The following is a 21,951-nucleotide window of genomic DNA, read 5'->3' on the forward strand; positions in this document are numbered from 1 at the left end:
TTTTAATTTATTACTCCATTACTACTAATTCTAATCACAATACACTTCACAGATAGTGAGAGTTGGCAGTACTCTCTTAGGATTTATAGGCTCGCTACAGCGCACATACACAAGCTCTGGAATCTAAGATATTGTTGTCGTTCTTCGCAGTGCGCGGATTAATTAGTAGCAATTTGGAAGCCCGTGTAGGAGCCCACCTGCTGTGATGCGCACGTGTGTTGGGCGAGGGGTCATCGCTGAGCTGCCGTACTGCCGTGTCCGCCAGCAGCTACACAGGATTTGGTATTGAGCTGATATTTTTTATAATTCACAGCGCGCTTATTAATTTAAAGAAATGGGTTTGTCTATGTGCGCAGCAGCAGTCGCTAATTCTGATAATGATAGGAGTTGAATTTTCAACGGAAACCATTGTTGGGCGAATAGATTAAGTATTGATTTTTGTTATTGATTTCTCTTGTCATCGTCAGGGAATTGTGTCAGTATGTATTTGATGGAGAAGTATCTCAGTCTGTCTCAAGAGTTTGATTAATTTGTAATATCGCTTTTACATACGAAGCGATTGTTCATAGAGCTTCTAGCGTTTTGTTAATAGAATGAGAAAGAATCGCTTTGAGAATATAGTTTTTGAAAAAAGGAATTACTTGTTTGGGTTACCATTTACCGAGTATAGATTTGACCAAACACATTCTCTTGAATTATATATAGTTGTAGTTTAAGTAGCAGCAGCCGCAGCAACAGGAGGAGCCGCGATACAGAGCATGCTCTACACTCAGCATGAATAATACTTTTTTTATGTTTCTGTTAAATAATGGAATGCAGCAGATCAAGCAGTGGGAGCAGAAAGACCAAGTAAGTTATTTGTAGTGCACAGGACCAATAAAAAAAAAATAAAGTTTCGGCGATCTCTGTAATAGTAAAGTTAACAAGAGTACAAGCACGAGAATTTTAGGTGAAAACACGAGATAAGAAGATAGAGCTCGCGACTTTCAGCTGTCGACATGCCTGCCTGGATAGTTGTTGTTATTTTTTTTTTTTGGATGAGTCGTAGTTACATATGCTTTGTCTTTCTGCTGCCAACTGTAAGCTGACGCAACAATAATCATTAGTGGTGGCGCAGCATATTGATCCCTCGCCCACTGCCTTGTATTAACACAAAAGTTTATTACAGCAGTTTTGTCTTTGAATTTATTGGTGCATTTTGTAATAGTTAACTGAACAGTGGTATTTTTAGGATAGCGGTGTATTTTAGTGACATGTTTTCGTTCGTATTTGGACAATGGCGACGTGAGCACAAAAGAAAATGGAAAACAATGTAGATGCTACTGCAAACGCGAACGTAGATACGTTTCCGAACATGAATGTAGAAGCGGTTTCAAACGCAGTTTCCGAAAATTCGGAACAGAGAGTAGAAAATTCTTTTTAAAATATTTAGATCCGCGAACAATACTGCAGAGATTCGGAATGTAGGCGATTATTTGCCAACCATTCGTGATGAACAACTGTGTGCTACACGCAACTTAGGACATGACAATACAGTGACGCAAACGGAACTCATTATGAGAAATTCCAGCGTTGCTTCCGCCTCAAAAGTGCAGAGTAATTTTGTTTTCCGCACTTTCGGTGGAAATTCATGTCTCGTTGCCACTCCGATAGAGCAGAGTAATTATGCATTTCCTTCTGTTAGTGGAAATGCACTTTCTGCTTTAACAGAGAAGAGTGACGTTGTACTCCCTGCTCCCAGTAATGGTGTTTTACAATTATTGCTGAGTAGACTCAATGAATTTTATGACAGACAAGAGAGTAAACTCACAGAATTCAACAACAACAATGCACAGAATTTCAAATCGCTTCAGAACGAAATTAACGAGAACCTAACATTGTTACTGGGTGATGTGAATGAGAATTTAAATCGTAAATTTGAAGAAATGACCAGTCAGATGAAATCTCAGATACGTGAAGAATTCAAAGCAGATATTAATAATCTTGTATCTCGTCTTGATCACATACAAAATGTTGATATTGTTGAAGTGAAACGACGGACGTCACAACAAGAACTGCAAGTAGAGGAATTAGTGAAAAATGTCACGCCATTGCAATTATGTTCAAAGAGCTTCTAGCCTTTTGAAAATTGAATGAGAAAGAATCGCTTTCAGAATATAGTTTTTGAAAAAAGGAATTACTTGTTTGGGTTATCATTTATCGAGTTTAGATTTGACCAAACCCTTTCTCTTGAATTATATTTAGTTGTAGCAAGCAACAGCAGCCGCAGCAACAGCAGGAGCCGCCATACAGAACATGCATTGCACTTAACATGAATAATAGTTTTTTTATGTTTTTGTTAAATAATGGAATGCAGCAGATCAAGCAGTGGGAGCAGAAAGATTAAGTAAGTTATTTGTTGGGCACAGAACCAATTTAAAAAAAAAATACTTAAGTTTAGACGATTTCTGTAATAGTAAGGTCAAGAAGAGTACAAGCACTAGATTTTCAGTAGAAAACAAGAGATAAGAAGATAGACATCCCGACTTTCAATAGAAGGTACATACACCCCTAGATGTATCTGCAAAATTATGTTACTTACAATTCAGGAGACATGAAACGGTAGCGCGAAATTCGCTAGAGATGCAGGTGAGGTATGTGTACCAATAACTATGAAATGCCTTAAAATAACATATTTGTAAACTTACGAAGCCAGTTGTAAAAAGCTCATCCTAATGCCCTGCAACGATTTCAATCAAATTAGCTACACATGTTAGTTAAAATCTGGAAAGTAATACTATGGGATGAGAACTATCAGCTTCCTGTTTGGATGAGCGTGTTAATGTAAACATGAGGACAGAAGGCTGGAGGTGTAGGTGGACAGAGAGTGCAGGGGAAAGTAGAATTGAGCACAGATAGAGGGGAATTGGAGATGGACAGAGAGAGGGAGCTGGGAAAATGGACAGACAGACGGGAGATAATGAGATGAACAGAGAAAGAAAAGAGGAGGAAATGAGAGAGGTAGGAAAATGAAGAGATAGGTAGAGAGAGCGGGAAGGAATACATCACCAGACAGTGGGGGAGTAGGAAATAGACTAAGAAAGGGAAGAGGAGCTGATGGAGAGAGAGAAGAGAGAGGAGGATGTGGACAGAGAAAGGAAAGGGAAAAGGAAGGACAGGGAGAGGGGCCTTGGGGATAGTGAGAGAGCGGGGAGGAGGAGATGGGTTCGATAATCAAAGGAGGAGGTGAGGAAGGAAGGATGAAGAGAGGGAGAAGCAGCACACTTACAGAAGAGGCAGAGGAGGTGGACTACCCACATATAGCAGATAACATACGCGTCAGTGAGTCACGTTGTTAGGGGCTGATATTTGCGTATCTCTTTATTTGCTATTCTGCCTGTTTCTAATTATATTAGAGTTGCTTAGGCTGAATAAGGGTTCACTTTGGAGAGCTTGAACATCTCGTACTTACAAAAAGGACGGTGTACCTTGACCCAGTTTCTCGAATGAAGAGCCTTGCTTTCGCAAGTCTCTTGAAACGACCACACGCGAACTTCCAACGATCCGTTCTCAGATTTTGTGACCGGTGGCGGAAGGACAATGGAGTGAGCTTGTATCATTACAGTATCCTCACTTTGTATAAATTAAAGTACTGGAGAATTATTTGAGTTTCATGTATCTGATAAGTTGTCACAAGGAGGCTATCCTAGGTAAACTGCCTATGAGAGAGATAGGTAAGAGCTGGGGCGCGTTTCAAGTCGCTGCAGAAAGTAGGAGAAGAAGTGAGGTGAAGAACAGTTGAGTATTAGGCCGAAACCGAATGAAATTCCAGCAGCGGTGGGGCTAACCGGCGTCGCTGGGTGATTATGTACGCTAAGCAGTGCGGCGAGATTATGACTACATTAAAATAAAATCTTCAAATATTCAACCATACACTAAAATCATGTCCAGCTAAGTAACACAAAACCTAAAACAGCGTTGAAGTCACAAATAAAGACATGGATTCAGTAAAATTGTCACCACATTTCCATAAGAAATAGTTTGAAAGTCATTAACACTTCTGTATGAAATAGTTTATAACGGTGGGAACAAATGCTACAGACAAGCTAAAAAGGGTACTTTGTACCAACTGATAGGTCTTAAAATAAGTTATAAAATGAGTGTATTTATTGTAGTACAGAACAGACAATTGCTGGAAATAAAACGTTTAATAAATAGTAACTGAGTACCAAATCAAAGCGTTCTCCACAGATATGCGAAACATGAGCTTCAGCATGAAAGATTTATACCGTAGTTTTAGTCTGTCTGTATTTGTTTAGTAAGAAAATTTTAAAACAATTCTTATAAGAGCTTGAAAACTAAAATGAGGACGCGTCGATGTAAATTAGGTAGTATGTCTGGCTTGCATTTGCCATTTCATTGTGCGTGAAATGTTAACTGAAACTTGATTATCCAGCTGTGCTTAACATACGATGGTGTAATATGTACCTGCAGAATGTTGAACTATGTATGTAGTGTAGCCGGCCGCGGTGGTCTCGCGGTTCTAGGCGCGCAATCCGGAACCGCGCGACTGCTACGGTCGCAGGTTCGAATCCTGCCTCGGGCATGGATGTGTGTGATGTTATTTAGGTTTAAGTAGTTCTAAGTTCTAGGGGACTGATGATCAAAGATGTTAAGTCCCGTAGTGCTCAGAGCCATATGTAGTGTGTCTGAAATACTAAAAATTTTGGAAACTTATAACCACTCTAATTAAGGTACAACTACCACATACTCACTTGACAGGAGATGGCCACATGAGGGAAGTGATGAAGAGGTTCCGTGGTTTACAATGTTCGCTGTTGGTTGGGAAAGGGTTTTGGCAAGGCCGAGTGGCAAGAGCGCCACACGTGTGCAAGTGTGGTTGGCGTTAGGATTATTTCGACTGGAGTGATTTGGGACTTAGACATGTTGCTGTATATCGACTTTCAATTTAGACAACATTGGAACAAAAGCTAATAGTAACTCATTTGTGCTTTGGTGCTCTGGTTATTGCGTACAGACTTGGATGAACTTGTTGAGCACTAGACATTAGTCCAGTTCGTATTCTGATGTACTACAGAGAGCCTTTCGTCACTACCTGCAAACGTCATGCTTGCTTTGTTGGGTTAGTTGTTTCACATTTCATTTGTTTCACACTGCATAGTATTAGCCTGTGCAAGACCACCATTCAATGTAAAATATGTTTAAATCGGAATAAACTGTTAGTGATCTTCAATCCTGTCGCTGGACTGTATTAATATCCTGACAGATTAGTCGTTAGCTTCTTTACTTAATATTATAGTACTGATTTGTGTGCTTTTATACATTATTCACTGATTTCAATAATGAAGACCTGCACCAGTTAGTTACTTTCCTCATTTTTAGCACAACATATTTCGAGAATGTATTCTCATTTTCAAGTACATTTTTTTGCTTAAATATTTCTTATGATTCGTTCATGTGTGATTATATTTCTTTCCTCCACTGTAGGTGCCTTTTTGATGCTATATTGCAATCGTAAAAGCGGACAAATGAATCATGGAATGGTTTTTATACACTAATATTAGAGATAGAATTTAAATTTTTTAATTTGAGATATTTTACCTCCTCCATTACGCAGAATATAACACACGCACAAATCATCACATACACTGTTGATTTTTAGGTTTTTGTTATCAAACATCCTACAGAGATATCACGACAGCTTGGTTATGCAGATAGTTTGTATACATACAGATGTGTTACATTTATGTGGTTACAGTAAATACATAAATATGTGAATTATAAAATTCATTTTGCGAAAATAGACTACTGCATTATCCCTTATGTCTATGATTTGTTGTTAATAGTGAGTAGAGTCCATGAGGCACTGCACATATTTATGGAAATATGAATTACAAAATTTGAAAAAAACTAACTGATACGCTATCTAGTTTGTCACTGACATTTTCTTTTTCTTGCTTTTGCGGTGTACAAAATTTTACACCTGTTCGTCTAAATCCTTTGTAATGATCATTGGAAGTGGTTGACTATCGTAAGATCCTCAACTATTTTAAATGGGTGGCACTGGCAGGAACATAAGATTAGATTCACTGAACTCATCAACTGTTATATCTATATATAACCATTTTGCCAGATCAGTAATACCAACATGTATAAAAAATACTGGACACCCCCCAACTGTTATATATATATATATATATATATATATATATATATATATATATATATATATATATATATATATATATATATATATATATATATATAAAACCATTTTGGCACATTAGCAATAGCAACACATATAAAACACTAGACACCTATTAAAATATACAAGAATCTCTCAAGATACTCCACAACTTCCAGAAACCACATGTAATGGATTTAATGAAGAAGCTGGAAATTTTAGCACACCACAGATAATAAGGGGACAAAATTATCAGTGACAGACTACTGAGTGATGTAATTGATTTTTAAAGGGTTTCTCTTGAATATGATAACTGTATTAATTTCCACAATTATGAATACTTTTACTATTGAAATCACGATAATGAAAATTCTACGACGAGCTACAGGAAAGACACTGCAAGACAGAGAAGTGAAAGCATTAGAAAAAGAAGATAAAAAGGACTCCTTTAATGACTGAGTGCGTAAGAGAAAACATGAATGGAACGAAAACATAGACAGGGTGGATAACGGAGGATTCTGAAAAGCATAAGAAATAAATTACCATCTGCCAAAAGAAATATTAGCTGTCCAAGGGAAAGATGAAGCTATAAAACCAGGGTAGACTGAAGGGAATTGAAGGAAACAAGATTTAGTCTAGGAAGAAAGGAAGAGGAAGAAGACGTACATTATATCTTAGACTCTACTCAACATCTACAATAAAAGAGACATTCAATCGATAGTTCAATATACAACTGTGGTACAAACAAAAATTGACAGTTCTACGTACATAACGTAATCCACAAAAATGTAACGTCTCTTAACTACGTACAAACTCTTTTTGAAACCATACTGTCATTATACCTGTGTAGTATGTTTGATCACGAAAACAAACCGTGTGAGTAATGATTTGCGTGCTTGTGATATTCTGTGTGACAGAGCAGCCACAATGCTTATGAGCAGAAAAACGAAAACAGCAGCTCTAAAATTAGCATATATAAGGAAATTCCCAGATAAATTTATCCGATTTTCCAGCTGCAGAAAATCCTCAAAAAGACACCGAAAATTTCAAGAAAAGCAGGAAACCAAACATGGAAACATCACAGAAATATTTTTGTAAGCAAATGTACTTGAAAATGAGAATAAATTCTCAAGACATGTTATCTAAGAATGAAAAAATAAGCATCTCGTGCAGATATTCATAATTAAATCACGAACTATACAGTTGTCGGCTTTCCAAAACGTAGATTATGATGAGTGAAATTAAGTTATCAATTACTGACTGTTCATTGGTTGGACTATATGATTAACTGATACTTCCTTGTTGCTTTAATGCAACAGTACATAAGCCAAATCCTGTGTTAGAAAAAAAAATGATTTGTTTAGTCGCCCTCTGGCGGTTAGGCAGCAGTAAACTGATTTCACCTGACGATCTATGTCATCGATTTCACAATATTTGTCTGTTACTTTACAGCCCCAATTAAATTGCTTAGTTAGCTTTGAGTGGGGTCTTTATGTGACATGTTGGCAATATTTTTAAGACTTTTGCTGGAGAATGTGTGGTATTTCCCTAGTTATGGTCAGTTTCCCATTACACTGCGAATGTGCAGATTGTTCGGGGGTACATATCCGTTGTTTACACCAATCTGTGTACGCTTAATCGGAGCTTATCTGCATAGCCATTGTGGCCATCTACCTGAAATTAGTACGCTGGCAGCAGTCTTTGTAACACTGTATGCAGGTGTTTTCAGGTGGGCCGTTTCTCATGTCGTAGTAGATCCATGGTCCTATGGCATCCACTTTCTTCATCCTCTGAATGTATATTCGCAGACGTAATAGTATAATAGTATCTGCGTCATTCGGATTTTTCATTTCATATTTAAAGTGACTGTTTTTACCATGAATAAGTAGAGAATTAAGTGAAATATAGTAGTTGCACATTTTATCTAGTGCTACAATATACATCTGTTATTTGGTCAGAAGTGAATAACGAAAGTTTCGCTATGGTAAAGGAAGTTTTATATGACCTAAGAGTTTTACTAGTATCATCTATTAGCAATGAACCGACAAAGAAGATCTCAAAATTGTCCATGTCACCGTGTTCAAGTCAAGCGTAGGCACTGTAAATATCAAAGAACAGTAAACTACACACGTTTTAAGTCCAATGCTACAGAAATAAGCATTAGCTGGAAAGATAAAGTACCAAATAGATAAGTACATATGATGTGCGGTAAGGGTTTTGAAATTCAAATGTGTTTTGAAACTTCACCTGTTAAATTTTCTTTTTAATATCATTACTCACTTATCGATTACCTACTGAACTCCTAACTTGTCTATTATCAAGTGCTTCGAAAATCACAGTTCAGTCTACTGAAACATTCGCCACATAGCTGATACAGCCCTCGTGGTGGAAAGTTATGATCACAGACACCAAGAAGGCATTTAATAATAGCCACGTGCTGATAGGGGACAAGTAAATAATGAAATAAATAAATATACATTTTTTTAAAAAAAAAGTACAGTCTGAAATGATAAAATTGTTTACACCTTAAAATATTTACTGGGTCAATTGATTCTTTAAAAAACATTTACTTTGATCCGTTTTTTAGGAATTAGTAACACGTCACTGCAAGTAGCAGACGAGGAGGAAAACTCTAGAGGCAATCAAATACTTTACGACGTGAAACAAACCGAGGATTTTAAATGTAGAGGACCGTAAGGGAGAACAGGTAGTGTGAGAAAGGCACTAAATCAATGGAAGGATAAACGACATCAGCATTCCACGACTAGTTAATGAAACAAGTTACGACGTTGGCGAAAGAGTGATATCGCTTGGGATGAACTTACAAAGTCCGCGCTTTTTTGATAAGAACACTCCTAATAATCAGGCCAGGTGGTAACTTGATCACGAGATCGTAACTGTCAAGATCTTCTGACTTGTAAATAACGTAGTTCCCAAGTATTTACCGCAGGCAGCTCTTGGTCTACAGAAACACAGTACTGCCCCCAGCCGTAACTGCACGGGCGTAATACCACAGAGACATCGAAACGTTATGTTCGTCTGCTTCTCTGTTGTGTCGCCGTCCAAACACTCGTGGCGTGTCGGACAAATTAAGTGACGAGTAACTCCGAAGCGTAACTGGGTATCATTTATTGGCAGAATAGGATAAGTGTAATCCAATACTATACTGTTAAAGTTGAGTACATAAACGGGTCTCCAGCCTCGCTTTTACCCGCGGCACAGTACATCTGTACCAGTAATTAATGTCGTATCTAGCTGTATTCAGCAACACTGCAAGATCCAGACACTAGTATGGAAAGTAACAGTTCACATACAACCTCCAGATGGTTCGTAGCAACTTCGGTCAGTAAACTCACCATGATTATGTAAGATGAGTAGATAGTTTACACCAATAGGGTCATATCACTCGTAAGCATCACAATTCACTTTTCAACGGCAACAAATACAATTTATTAGTTCAATTAAGCCTCGCCATTCTCACACTTATATGAAACACCTCTAGCTATCTGCATTGGACGCGCACACGGATTTACCCACTAAACTCGCCTGGAAAACCGGAAAATGAGTAAGCAGAATTTATCGCATGCGTTAGCAAAAGTACATTAGTTTCTTGTTGCCTTCCCATTTCTGAATATTAGCTACTTTGATCACAAACATCAAGATGTCTCAGCTACGAAAATGCTAACCACTTTCGAACACCACATGATGAAATTTCCCGAGCTCCTAGTCGCTCCACGATTTCGTATTAACATTAATCACAGTAAGCAAATCAACCTAACGAGCAGAAACGCTGGGATTTCATTGATCAATTCCACACGACCGCTACGGTCGCCGGTTCGAATCCTGCCTCGGGCATGGATGTGTGTGATGTCCTCAGGTTAGTTAGATTTAAGTCGTTCTAAGTTCTAGGGGACTGATGACCTTAGATGTTAAGTCCAATTGTGCTCAGAGCCATTTTGAACCATTTGATCAATTCCTCTTCCCGCTAATGGTTCAAATGGCTCTGAGCACTAGGCGACTTAACTTCTGTGGTCATCAGTCGCCTAGAACTTAGAACGAATTAAACGTAGCTAGCATAAGGACATCACACATATCCATGTCCGAGGCAGGATTCGAACCTGCGACCGTAGCGGTCGCTCGGCTCCAGACTGTAGCGCCTAGAACCGCACGGCCACTCCCGCCGGCTATTAAAATGTATGCTCTGCTACTTTTAGCTGGGCAAAAGCATTAAAATTGACTCTCGCAAACCTAGAACATTTGAATTATTGTACAATAATGTGTAAATTGATATTAGAGAAACAAATATATATATATATATATATATATATATATATATATATATATATATATATATATATATATATATATATATATTAATTTCGTTGTCACTTTCCTTTTGACCGCGTCTTCCTAAAACATGCTCCCGAATCATTCATCCAGTCTATAAAATACAGAAAATAAAAACAAAACGAACCGGCATACACACAGTCCTGAGTATCACTAACATCACAGCAACAGCTAACCGTGCGGGCACGTAAGCTCCTAGTCTTCATAGTCAACCAATCAGTGAGACACCAATGATCAAAACTAGCACACAAGCCAACGGGGAAGCTCGGGTGTTGGAATCTCTTCACGAATTGAGTACCACCAGTGTTACTGTAGTTAAAATAGGTAACCAACGACTGCTTCTATCAGTGATCTACAAAGTTGCTCGCATCTCCTGTGATCTGTTCGTTTAATGCATTTTCGTTTTTCCCGATATATATCGTCTTCCGTTCCCAGCAAAGGATGGCCCGTTTCACGGATGTGCGTGGCTACGGCAGACTTTCGAAACTATTAATCCGAAAAGCGTCCGCATGCTCCTTGTACATCGGCTCAGGTCTAAATATGCCGGTTTCTTTTCTCTTGTTTCATCGACTGTAAGAACAGTGTGGAAGCATATCTTATGAAGAAGACGCGATTACAAGGAAAGTGACTACGAAATTTTAATATTTCTATTTACATTTGCAATTTCATTACTTTTATAGACTAATGTCTAGTAATGGACGGGATGATTTGAAAATTCTGTACTTCACGTAATAATACAGGTAGAGAGGTAATCATTAACAATTATGAATGAAACGAGATGGCGTTTTATTAAAACCAAAAAATCCGCACAAAATGACCACAACAATATCTGTAGTCGAGACGACAATGTACATCATATCCACACTACACCCGGACTTCATAGTCCTGTAATTGGGTTTTCATGAGAGTTTGGGGTTCTCAGTGGCCCAAATTCTGCATAGTTGTGAGTTGACAAACCCTCGGAATTTGGTCAGTCCACAATACGTTAGACAACCAGTTGTAATCTTCCTGGATTCTGTGAAGTGCCATCACCACAAATACTTTCCATGTCACAAAATCGGTGGCTGACCGTTCAGGATGGCGGTGGATATTGCACGGATAGCAGTGGAGGATACGCCTTAGTGCTCTTCAAACAGTACTGCGTCTCACGTCGACTTCTCAAGCAGTGGACTCACCATGTAGAGATGAACCCGCTAAGCCTGCCGGGGTGGCCGAGCGGTTCTAGGCTCTTCAGTCTGGAACCGCGCGACCGCTACGGTCGCAGGTTCGAATCCTGCCTCGGGCATGGATGTGTGTGATGTCCTTAAGTTAATTAGGTTTAAGTAGTTCTAAGTTCTAGGGGACTGAGGACCTCAGAGGTTAAGTCCCATAGTGCTCAGAGCCATTTGAACCATTTTTTGAACCCGCTAAAGATACCATTACTTCATGAACTATCAAATCAGCAGTAGCACTAGCGTCTGCTCGGCCACTATGGTGCCGATCGTCTGAACACTCCGAGGTTTCTCACAGGATCCTCAGCGGGCTGAATACCCTTTTTATAGCGATAGAATCGTAGATTTGCTGTTTTGGATTCTCCATTTTTGTTACAAAAGCTTCACTGAAGGTGCTTTTTCCAGTAAAGTCGACATGCCTCTGAGTCGGTCCCTCACTACAGATCATTTTATACAACAGTTATACGCGTCATCGCTGACCTATTGCTGCCCAGGGTCATGTGTTGGCCAGTTTCTATACTCGTTTTTGGTTTCAATATAACATCATTTCATTTAGGAGCTATGTGTCGCTTTTGACCTCTCTATCTAAATTATTCCGTGAATTAGTGAATTTTCAAATTTTAATGGACTTTTGGGTCACCCTGTATTGTAAGACTGCTTATGATGAAACGGGTCAATTTTAATGCTTTTAATAATCCAAGACCACTTACCCGTGATGGATTAATTTTGTCTTCTATAGAAAGTTTCTTCCTACCATGGGTTCCCACTTTATTTTCCCGAAAGGTGCTCTAAGAAACTGCCTCTTCGGGGAAGAGAGTGTACCATAATGGGGAATAGTAGGTTCCAATCGAAAACCACGTAGACACGTAGACAATTTACAGAAGTGAGACCGGAAAATTTTCCCTTTCCAATCGGATAGTGGATGCAGACTCTCGAGTCCACAGTAAGAAACGTGTGTACCCACAGGAAAGGATGGGTAAACTGTGTTAAACGTTCACAGATGTTGGTAGTTTAATTCTTACTTGAACACTTGACAGGCAAATAGCGACGTTTACACTGTGTTACGCGTGTAAGTGCAAATATTTTTGTTGGTGACAGAGGAGACCGTACTGAACAACATAACATCAGTACCGTATTTACTTTAGTAACAGACTAATAACTAGAGCTGCTAGCAGCGCTAAATGTTTCGGCTGGTTAGTATCTGCCAAGTATATGTGGCTAGAGCATGCCATTAATACCAATATTCCCCTGGACTGCAGGTGAGATTATGAAGTGTTGACACTCGGTTGCAAAACGGGTAGTCTGTACTGACAGATGTAGTCCAGTTAGCGACGGAGTTACGATGGTCGGTTGGTTGATTGATTTGAGTAATCACCCCAGCAGCGATCATCGGTCGCATCGGATTAGGGAACGATGGTGAAGTAAGTCGGCCGCGCCTTTCAAAGGAACCTTCCCGGCAATCGCCAAAGGCGATTTACGGAAATCGTGGATACCCTAAATCAGGACGGCTGGGCGCGGGTTTCAACAGTCATCCTGCTGAACACGACTCCACTAAGTAACCACTGCGCCACTTCACTCGATTACCACTTTGCAGAAGACAACAGGTAGTAAGTTATGTGACTTGTTTTGCTGGAAGACTGTTAGACACAGAGATAAAACCACTAACACGGTGACGTGTATACATATTAAGGCAACAATTATACCAGTGTCTGTACATAATCCTTAACACGCTTTGTATTAGTCACTCAATAGCCAGGAAGACCTGGGCGTCAACTTACCTCTCCACCTCCTTCTCCCGACCGCCGAAAGCGATGACAGTCCTGATGGAGCTGAGCACCTCCTCGGCAATGGTGCCCGCCTTGGCGTACTCCGTCATCTCGCGCTTGGCGAGGCGCGAGGCCGCGAACCCGACGATGCCGACGACGATCAGGGTGACGGGCAGCGAGACGAGGCAGACCAGCGCCAGCTCCCAACCGCGACCCAGCGCCAGCCCCACGCTGCCCCCGAACGAGACCACCATCGACACGAACATGGGCACCTTCTCGCCCACCCCGTCCTCCAGCTTCGTCATGTCCCTGTGTGAGAACAGAAACAACCTCAGATGCACGTCACCGTCACCTCAGCGTTAGCTAAATTCTTCATCCATTGTCGTTTCTGTGGTGTCACCGCCAGACACCACACTTGCTAGGTGGTAGCCTTTAAATCGGCCGCGGTCCCGTAGTATACGTCGGACCCGCCTGTCGCCACTATCAGTGATTGCAGACCGAGCGCCGCCACACGGCAGGTCTAGAGAGACTTCCTACCACTCGCCCAGTTGTACAGCCGACTTCGCTAGCGATGGTTCACTGACTTCTACGCTCTCATTTGCCGAGCCTTCAGCTACGTTATTTGCTACGACCTAGCAAGGCGCCAGTATCCGTACTATTGATATTGTGAATCATGTAACATAAAGAGCGACGTTCTCCATTAATGGATTAAAGTTAAGTATTCCACCAGCTACGTCCGTTTTTCTCAATTCTAATTCCCTTGTCATGTCCCAGACCTCACGCCAGCCTGCGTGAGCTGAGACGCGTGCATTTCGGCCTCCTTTACTACACGGTTGGCTCTCCTGCCAACCACAAGAGTTTCCTCATCTTTATTCAGAACGATGTCACAATTGTAATTAATCGTGGCCATACTGGATACGTTTCGGAACCGTGACTACTTGGAATAATTATTTATTTGTATTTTCTGCTACCGAGCAGTTGTATGTGGTTTATGTTGACTTTAACGCAACACAACGCGTTTCGAGCATGTTCTGCTCATCTTCGGTAACAGTCAAATATTATTGAACAGTATTTTCTGCAACCAACTACTTTAATTGCCAACAAACATCAATACTGATTTGAAAATTCTGAAGTGCAGCAACAGTTCCCCACAAAAGTTTATAATTGAGAAGAATATACAAAAAGCCATAGTGGGAGGAAAACAAGTGATAAATAAATACACAGCTCTCGGCAATGGAACTCTGTTCCATGCCCTCAAAAGAATATTAGACAACACCAACTACAGAGCTCACCCCCCAACCACCAAACCACCCTCAGCTACCCCCCCCCCCCCCCCGAACACACACACACAAAATTCACAGACATCTCTGAAATAATCAAAACAACCACCAGGAACACCTCCAGCTGTCCCACTGTCAGCCACCTTGTTTTTACACCTTCAATTGTTCCACTGCCCGCCTTTTTTTTTTTTTTTTTTTTTTACAGCTGGTTAACAGTGAAACAGTGACAGTGACAGTTATGTAGCATTTGACAATGATGAAGATGAGGAAAAAGAAAACGTTAGTGAAACAGTATATAAATACACACACACACAAATTAGAATTAAGGTCGTGGGGGACGGGAACTGCCATTTGGAAGAAGGAAGCTAGAAGAAGGAGGTATTCAGACAGTTGTACTTTGCGTATATGCAATAGATTTGACCAACTGTCAGAGTTGCATGTAGAGGAGCCTCTTGTAGCTGTAGATGTAGGGAACGTGCAGCTGTTAGGAGGCCTAGGTCAATTGCAAAGCCTAACAGAAATAAGGTGCTTAAATAGGTATTTGTGAAGGCAAAGAGTATGTGGTATGCAAATAGAATAGCTAATTCACAGGATAAAATTAAAACCATATGGTCGGTTGTGAAGGAAGTGTCTGGTCAGCAGCCCAAGGTCGACGATATAAAGTCACTTCATAATAAAAATATTTCTGTTACTGATAAATCAGACAAATCTACAGTACTTAACAACCTTTTCTGAATTTTTGTGAATTAAATAAAAGATTAGTTTCTACACGGAATCATACAACTTTCTTGGTCAGTGACTTTCCGAGATTGAAGTCCTAAATACAGAAAGGGAGGAGACTTAGTCATAACTTAGTCATTGAAGACTGAGTACACTAATGGATATGATGGAGTGCCTAGCAGAATATTGAAGTGCTGTGCTGCACATGGTAGCCTTGTATTTAGACACATTTGTAACTTTTCTTTAGGAATGATCAGTTTCCTGTACGATTAAAGTACTCAGAAGGGAGAAAGCGGTAATTTTAGACCTATTTCCATGCCATCAGTGTTTGTTAAAGTTATTGAAGAGGCTGCGTATGTAAGGATAATTGATCATTTTATGTCAGGTGATTTTCTATCAAATGTACAGTTCGGCTTTAGGAGTCGTTTAACAGCTGAAAATGTTATATTCTCTTTTCTCTGTGCAGTACTGGATGGGTTAAACAAAATGTTTGAACGCTAGGCATATTTTTTTATTATTTAACAAAGGCGTCTGATTGTAATTATCACAAAATAATGCTCCAGAAGTGGGACCATTACGGAATACGGGGAGTAGTTCACAATTGGTTAACCTCTTACGTTAGAAACAGCATCAAAAGGTCATTATTAACAATGTGGATAAAAGCTGTGATGTGGGATCTAAGTGGGGTATTGTCAAGTGGGAAGTGCCCCAGCGATCAGTGTTGGGGCCACTCCTGTTCCGTATTTGTGTAAATGATATGTCCTCTAGTATTATGAATAGCTAAAAGATATTTCTGTTTTTTGATGACACTAGATTGGTTGTAAAGGATGGTGTGTGCAACATTGTCTCGGTTTTAAATAGTGCAGTTCACAACCTAAATTCAAGGCTTGTAGAAAATAAAATAACGGTGAACCACCGTAGGACTCAGTTTTTACAATTTCTAACAAACCAGTCAACAAAATCGTACGTTTTCATTTCACAGAATTGGCATATGACTAGTGAAACTGAACAGTTCAAATTTCTAGGTGTTCAGATAGATACTAAACTGTCGTGGAAAGCCCACCTTCAGGATCTTGTTCCCAGACTAAAATCTGCCATTTTTACTATCCGAACGGTATCTGAAGTGAGTGATCGTTCGACACAAAAATTTGTCTGCTTTGCTTTTTTCATTCGGTTATGTCGTATCTTACTATATTTCGGGATACCTCTTTTCATTCTAAAAGGATATTTGTGGCTCAGAAACGGGCGGTTCGTGCAGTAAGTGGTGTAAATTCTTGTCGACCCCTGTTCACGAGTCCGAGTTGGTTGGTTGTTGGTTGGTTGGTTTGGGGGAAGGAGACCAGACAGCGTGATCATCGGGCTCATCGGATTAGGGAAGGATGGGGAAGGAAGTCGGCCGTGCCCTTTCAGAGGGACCATCCCGGCATTTGCCTGGAGTGATTTAGGGAACTCACACGAGTCCGAGTATTTTGACATACACACACACACACACACACACACACACACACACACACATATATATATATATATATATATATATATATATATATATATATATATATATTCCTTACTACCATTTCTTGTTAACAGAATAAGCAGCTTTCTCTCAGCTAATACTCGGCAAAAATCAAACCTGCATTTAGATCGGACTGCCTCAACTCTTATGCAGAAAGGTGTGAAGTAAAATGAGCCTCACACAATAGCTAAAATTAAACAAGAAGGTACTGAATATTTCACGTTGTCAAGTGCGCCTCAATACAGCAAATTTTCAGAAAACTCGTCATCTTCTATTGTAAAGATTCCAGAGATCAGAACTAATCCTCCTTTATATTACTTGACTGATACTAGAACATAAATTTTTAAAACAATAATTTGATCGCTTTAACCTTTGCATTTGATAGCTGTCAGGCAATCACACAACATCCTGAATAAATAAAACAAATGTTTGCTAAGCGTTTCTTGAGCAATAATGCTTTTTGTGATACTTAGTTCTCTATTATGTTCAACCACTCTTGTTGGAACATAATTATTCAGATATGAGAACATTTCGAATATTCTGGAATAGTGCAGGAAGCGAAAAGTGCAAGATAAAGCAAGTTCGTCAGCGTCAAAAGATTGAGAAACTCAAGACTGCTTATTCAAATGAAGATCAGAATATAGTTTGTAACCATATTTAAACATCAAAGGAAACAACAAGCAAAGCATGTGTTTGTGTTTCAATAATCTTATTCACTGTATATTAATAAAACAACAGCTGAAACGATTTCTTACTAGGGCCAGTGTATGCACATTAGACTTCAACTGGCCAGTAAATATGCGCAAACTAGAAATAATTTTCATCGACGCAAGCTATCCCAAATAACAGGTAACTTAGTTTGTGACAATTTCTGGCTTGTGCTAAACTTATAAACGCTGAAAACCTACGAAACTTTGGGACTTCTCTCAGGTTTTTCTTTGTAACTCGAAACCAATACACCTCACAGACTATTTTGCAAGCAACTGAATGAAAGATCATCAAATTTGGCATAGAATGACTTACTTAACAGTGAAAATCGGTTCAGCTGTTTAGACACAGTCGATCGTCAAAGATAGGCAGCTTTTACCATTGTGGCTGAAAGTGCTTCATTCTCATGTTCCAACTCATGTAACTCAGAAAGGGCTACTCCAAATGAAGAGAGTCATGAATGAAAGTTGTAGGTCATCAATTTCTGCATTAACAAAGCTCCTAAGCTTTAAAATTCACTCACTTCTTTGCAAAGGTACAATTAAATTGTGAAAGGACTTGTAGAGTTAAAGAATAAATAGACATTGAAATGTGAATATTTAGAGTTTTGTAAAAATTTTTAGTTTCTAATTTTCTTCGCAATAAAGGATATTAATGATGAACTTGAATTATTCCTTCATAGATCACTATCTACATGGAGGACCAGTATTACACTTCTGAAATTTTGGATCCTACGACACTGAGCAAAATTAAAAAAATGCTACTCCTGTAAAATTCTATAAATGGCATTTGTTAAGTTTTGTTAAAACGGTTCTCAGTTCAGATGAGTAGTTTGTAATCACGTTTTATATAAATGATTGATAAGGACAATTCACATTTCATCATATCACCTAATCTGTAATCAACTTGTGCGTAGCACGAAAGAACTTCATAAATTGTGTAGACTATACTGCTAACGGTGCCACAAACCGTCGGTCTTGTACATACATTTGTTTCAAGCAATCATAGTTGAGTTGAAAGGAATTACGAATCCTTAAGACCGACCTTACTATTTAAAAAGAAAAAAAAGCGTCAGGTTAGATACGGGAGACTTTATTGCTACCACCTTCTTCTAAGTTCAGACTTGGTGATGTAGTGTGATTAGCTTTGGAAATCATTAGGATGGCTGCCCAGCGTCACAAGATAGATGACAAAATAAACCGGTTTGCAAAGTCGTTCAGAGAAAGCTTAAAGGCGTTCAGTATCATTACTGTGGAGTTCCTTACAGGTGGTTTTGGTGCTGACAGCGTTCGCGAGTGCGCCGTTCAGTTCTACAAGCACTTTCTCTGGTGGAGTCCTTATTTCTCTTCACAACCATCTTTAATGACCATCCTCAACTATCACACAACTCACATATTCGCCCACTTACTAACGCAGTTGATACTTTTACTGTTTCCTTGTGTGTGGTTAAATTTTCGTTTTGGTATATATCTTTGAGCCGTGTGCGGCTCGCGTTGATGCCGTTCATAGCTTGGCATCTTGTACTTGCGATAATGGCGTCTCGTTTTCTTAGTTTGTTCACTAGCGCCACTACGTGAGCTCGTCTTGTCTGTCTGTGAGTGGCAGCAGCAGCGCGTACTGTGGTACCATGTTTGGAGCGGCATCTAGTATTTCCGGGTCGTCGTGTGTGCAGGGAGTTGAGTTGAGACGGAGCAGCAGTTAGGTCTGGACAGCTAGAACTCGCCCGAACGCTGGCTACACACACGCACGACGGAATAATGTGGTCGCGAGAGTTCACGACCACGTCAAGGACCGCATTAAGCGAGTTTTAGTTGAATGGACCATGAGATTCGAGTAGTACAACTTACACTAGTGTGAGTGTGTGTGTGTGTGTGTGCGTGTGTGTGTGTTCGCCCGTCGAAGTGTCCTCATGGCAATAAGTTGTCAGTCGATGGTTTATACTGCGACCTTTCCAGTGTCTGACTTGAGTGGGGACCACCGTTGGTTGGTAGTTCGGTCGGTCGTCGCAGCGAACGACGTGCATTTGGTACAATTCAAAATGGCTTTGCGGTCGAAATGCTTTCACGTATTGAAGACGATGATGGTTATCGCGGACGAATTGCCTTTTCCAACGAAGCGACCTTTTTCGTCAGTGGAGTAGTGAATCGCCGTAATGTGCGCATTTGGTGTTCACAACCCCCTGGCGTGGTCCTGGAGTGCACCAGACGCAGTCCAAAGATGAATGTTTGTTGCGCTCTATTGCACTATCTAATTACCGGGCCATTCTTCTTCGCTGAGGCTACCATCACATCTGAACTGAATCTGGACATGTTGCAGCTGCATGCTGTTCCTCAGCTGCTTCAGTATCCCCCCATGTCTTGTTTCAGCAAGACGGTGCACCGCCTCATTGGAGTTTGGACGTCTATGCCTCTCTCGGTATGACCTTTCTTGAGCCTCAACTCTCTCCTGACATAACCCCCTTAGACTTCTTTTTATGGGTTATGTCAAGGACGAGGTCTACCGAACACGTGTACCAGACCTTGAAACCCTGCGGCAGCCGATAACCACAGTCGTTGAATCGATTCCTCCAGTGATGTTGGCTCATGCGTGAACGGAAATTTTATATCGCCTAGTTGTACTACGTGCTACCAATGGTTCCCATGTGGAAGTTTACTGATGTGTGAAAAAACATTGATAGTTTGTAAACGGTTAGACAGCAGTTTCATGAATGAGATTTTCACTCTGCAGCGGAGTATGCGCTGATATGAAACTTCCTGGCAGATTAAAACTCTGTGCCCGACCGAGACTCGAACTCGGGATCTTTGCCTTTCACGGGCAAATGCTCTACCAACTGAGCTACCGAAGCACGACTCACTTCCGGTACTCACAGCTGTACTTCTGCCAGTATCCGTCTCCTACCTTCCAAACTTTACAGAAGCTCTTCTGCGATTCTTGCAGAACTAGCACTCCTGAAAGAAAGGATACTGCGGAGACATGGCTTAGCCACAGCCTGGGGGATGTTTCCAGAATGAGATTTTCACTCTGCAACGGAGTGTGCGCTGATATAAAACTTCCTGGCAGATTAAAACTGTGTGCCCGACAAAGACTCGAACTCGGGACCTTTGCCATTCGCGGGCAAGTGCTCTACCAACTGAGCTACGGAAGCACGACTCACGTCCCGTACTCACAGCTTCACTTCTGCCAGTATCCGTCTCCTACCTTCCAAACCTTACAGAAGCTCTTCTGCGAATCTTTCAGAACTAGCACTCCTGAAAGAAAGGATACTGCGGAGACATGGCTTAGCCACAGCCTGGGGATGTTTCCAGAATGAGATTTTCACTCTGCAGCGGAGTGTGCGCTGATAGAGCACTTGCCCGCGAAAGGTAAAGGTCCCGAGTTCGAGTCTCGGTCGGGCACACAGTTTTAATCTGCCAGGAAGTTTCATATCAGCGCACACTCCGCTGCAGAGTGAAAATCTCATTCTGGAAACATCCCCCAGGCTGTGGCTAAGCCATGTCTCCGCAGTATCCTTTCTTTCAGGAGTGCTAGTTCTGCAAGAATCGCAGAAGAGCTTCTGTAAAGTTTGGAAGGTAGGAGACGGATACTGGCAGAAATAAGGCTGTGAGTACCGGACGTGAGTCGTGCTTCGGTAGCACAGTTGGTAGAGGACTTTCCCGCGAAAGGCAAAGGGCACGAGTTCGAGTCTCGGTCGGGCACACAGTTTTAATCTGCCAGGAAGTTTCAGCAGTTTCATATTTGTATCTTACTTCCAGCCTTATTTGTCAATTTATGTAATCAGCGAAAGACTTTTCGCACACCCTGTATTTTCAGTTCTGCCTTGATAATGTCTTCAGCCGTCACTATAACTTGTTACAGTTATTAAGATTGTTAATAGAGTTATTGGTATTTTTAACGTTTAATTGTCCACATTGTTGGTAATTCTGGCCTTCAGCCAGAGTGTATTTTTGAGATTGCTTCTGGCCCTCAATTACGAATAATTTTGTATCTTCTTAACCAGGCCTTCAGCCGTTCATTGTGTGTAACATTGCTTGGTGCCTTCAGCCGACAATAACTTGTAATTCTTCTAATAAGGCTCTTAGCCGCCAGTGTAGTAAAATCGTTTAAAAATTGTTGTTGACAGTTTTGTTTTTAAAAATAATTTGTGTGTGTCTTTGTGCAACCAAAGTTAACTTATTGGGCCCCGTCCACCCCTTTCCAGCTTTCCCTAAGTCCCAAGTCT

The 21,951-nt window shown here is 40.5% G+C and overlaps 1 protein-coding gene across 6 annotated transcripts in view; it reads right to left on the reverse strand.

The window, feature by feature from the left end:
* The window catches only part of LOC126282052 (ATP-dependent translocase ABCB1-like), a 150,111-nt gene that overhangs the window by 84,332 nt on the left and 43,828 nt on the right, over nt 1-21,951 (reverse strand). For all 6 annotated transcript variants that reach the window (XM_049981483.1, XM_049981487.1, XM_049981486.1 and 3 more), the window contains one exon: nt 13,521-13,817. In XM_049981483.1, the coding sequence (XP_049837440.1) occupies nt 13,521-13,817 (297 nt within the window). The remainder of the gene's footprint in view (nt 1-13,520; nt 13,818-21,951) is intronic.

This window comes from Schistocerca gregaria, chromosome 7 (genome assembly GCF_023897955.1).
Source record: "Schistocerca gregaria isolate iqSchGreg1 chromosome 7, iqSchGreg1.2, whole genome shotgun sequence".
Taxonomy (NCBI): Eukaryota; Metazoa; Arthropoda; class Insecta; order Orthoptera; family Acrididae; genus Schistocerca; species Schistocerca gregaria.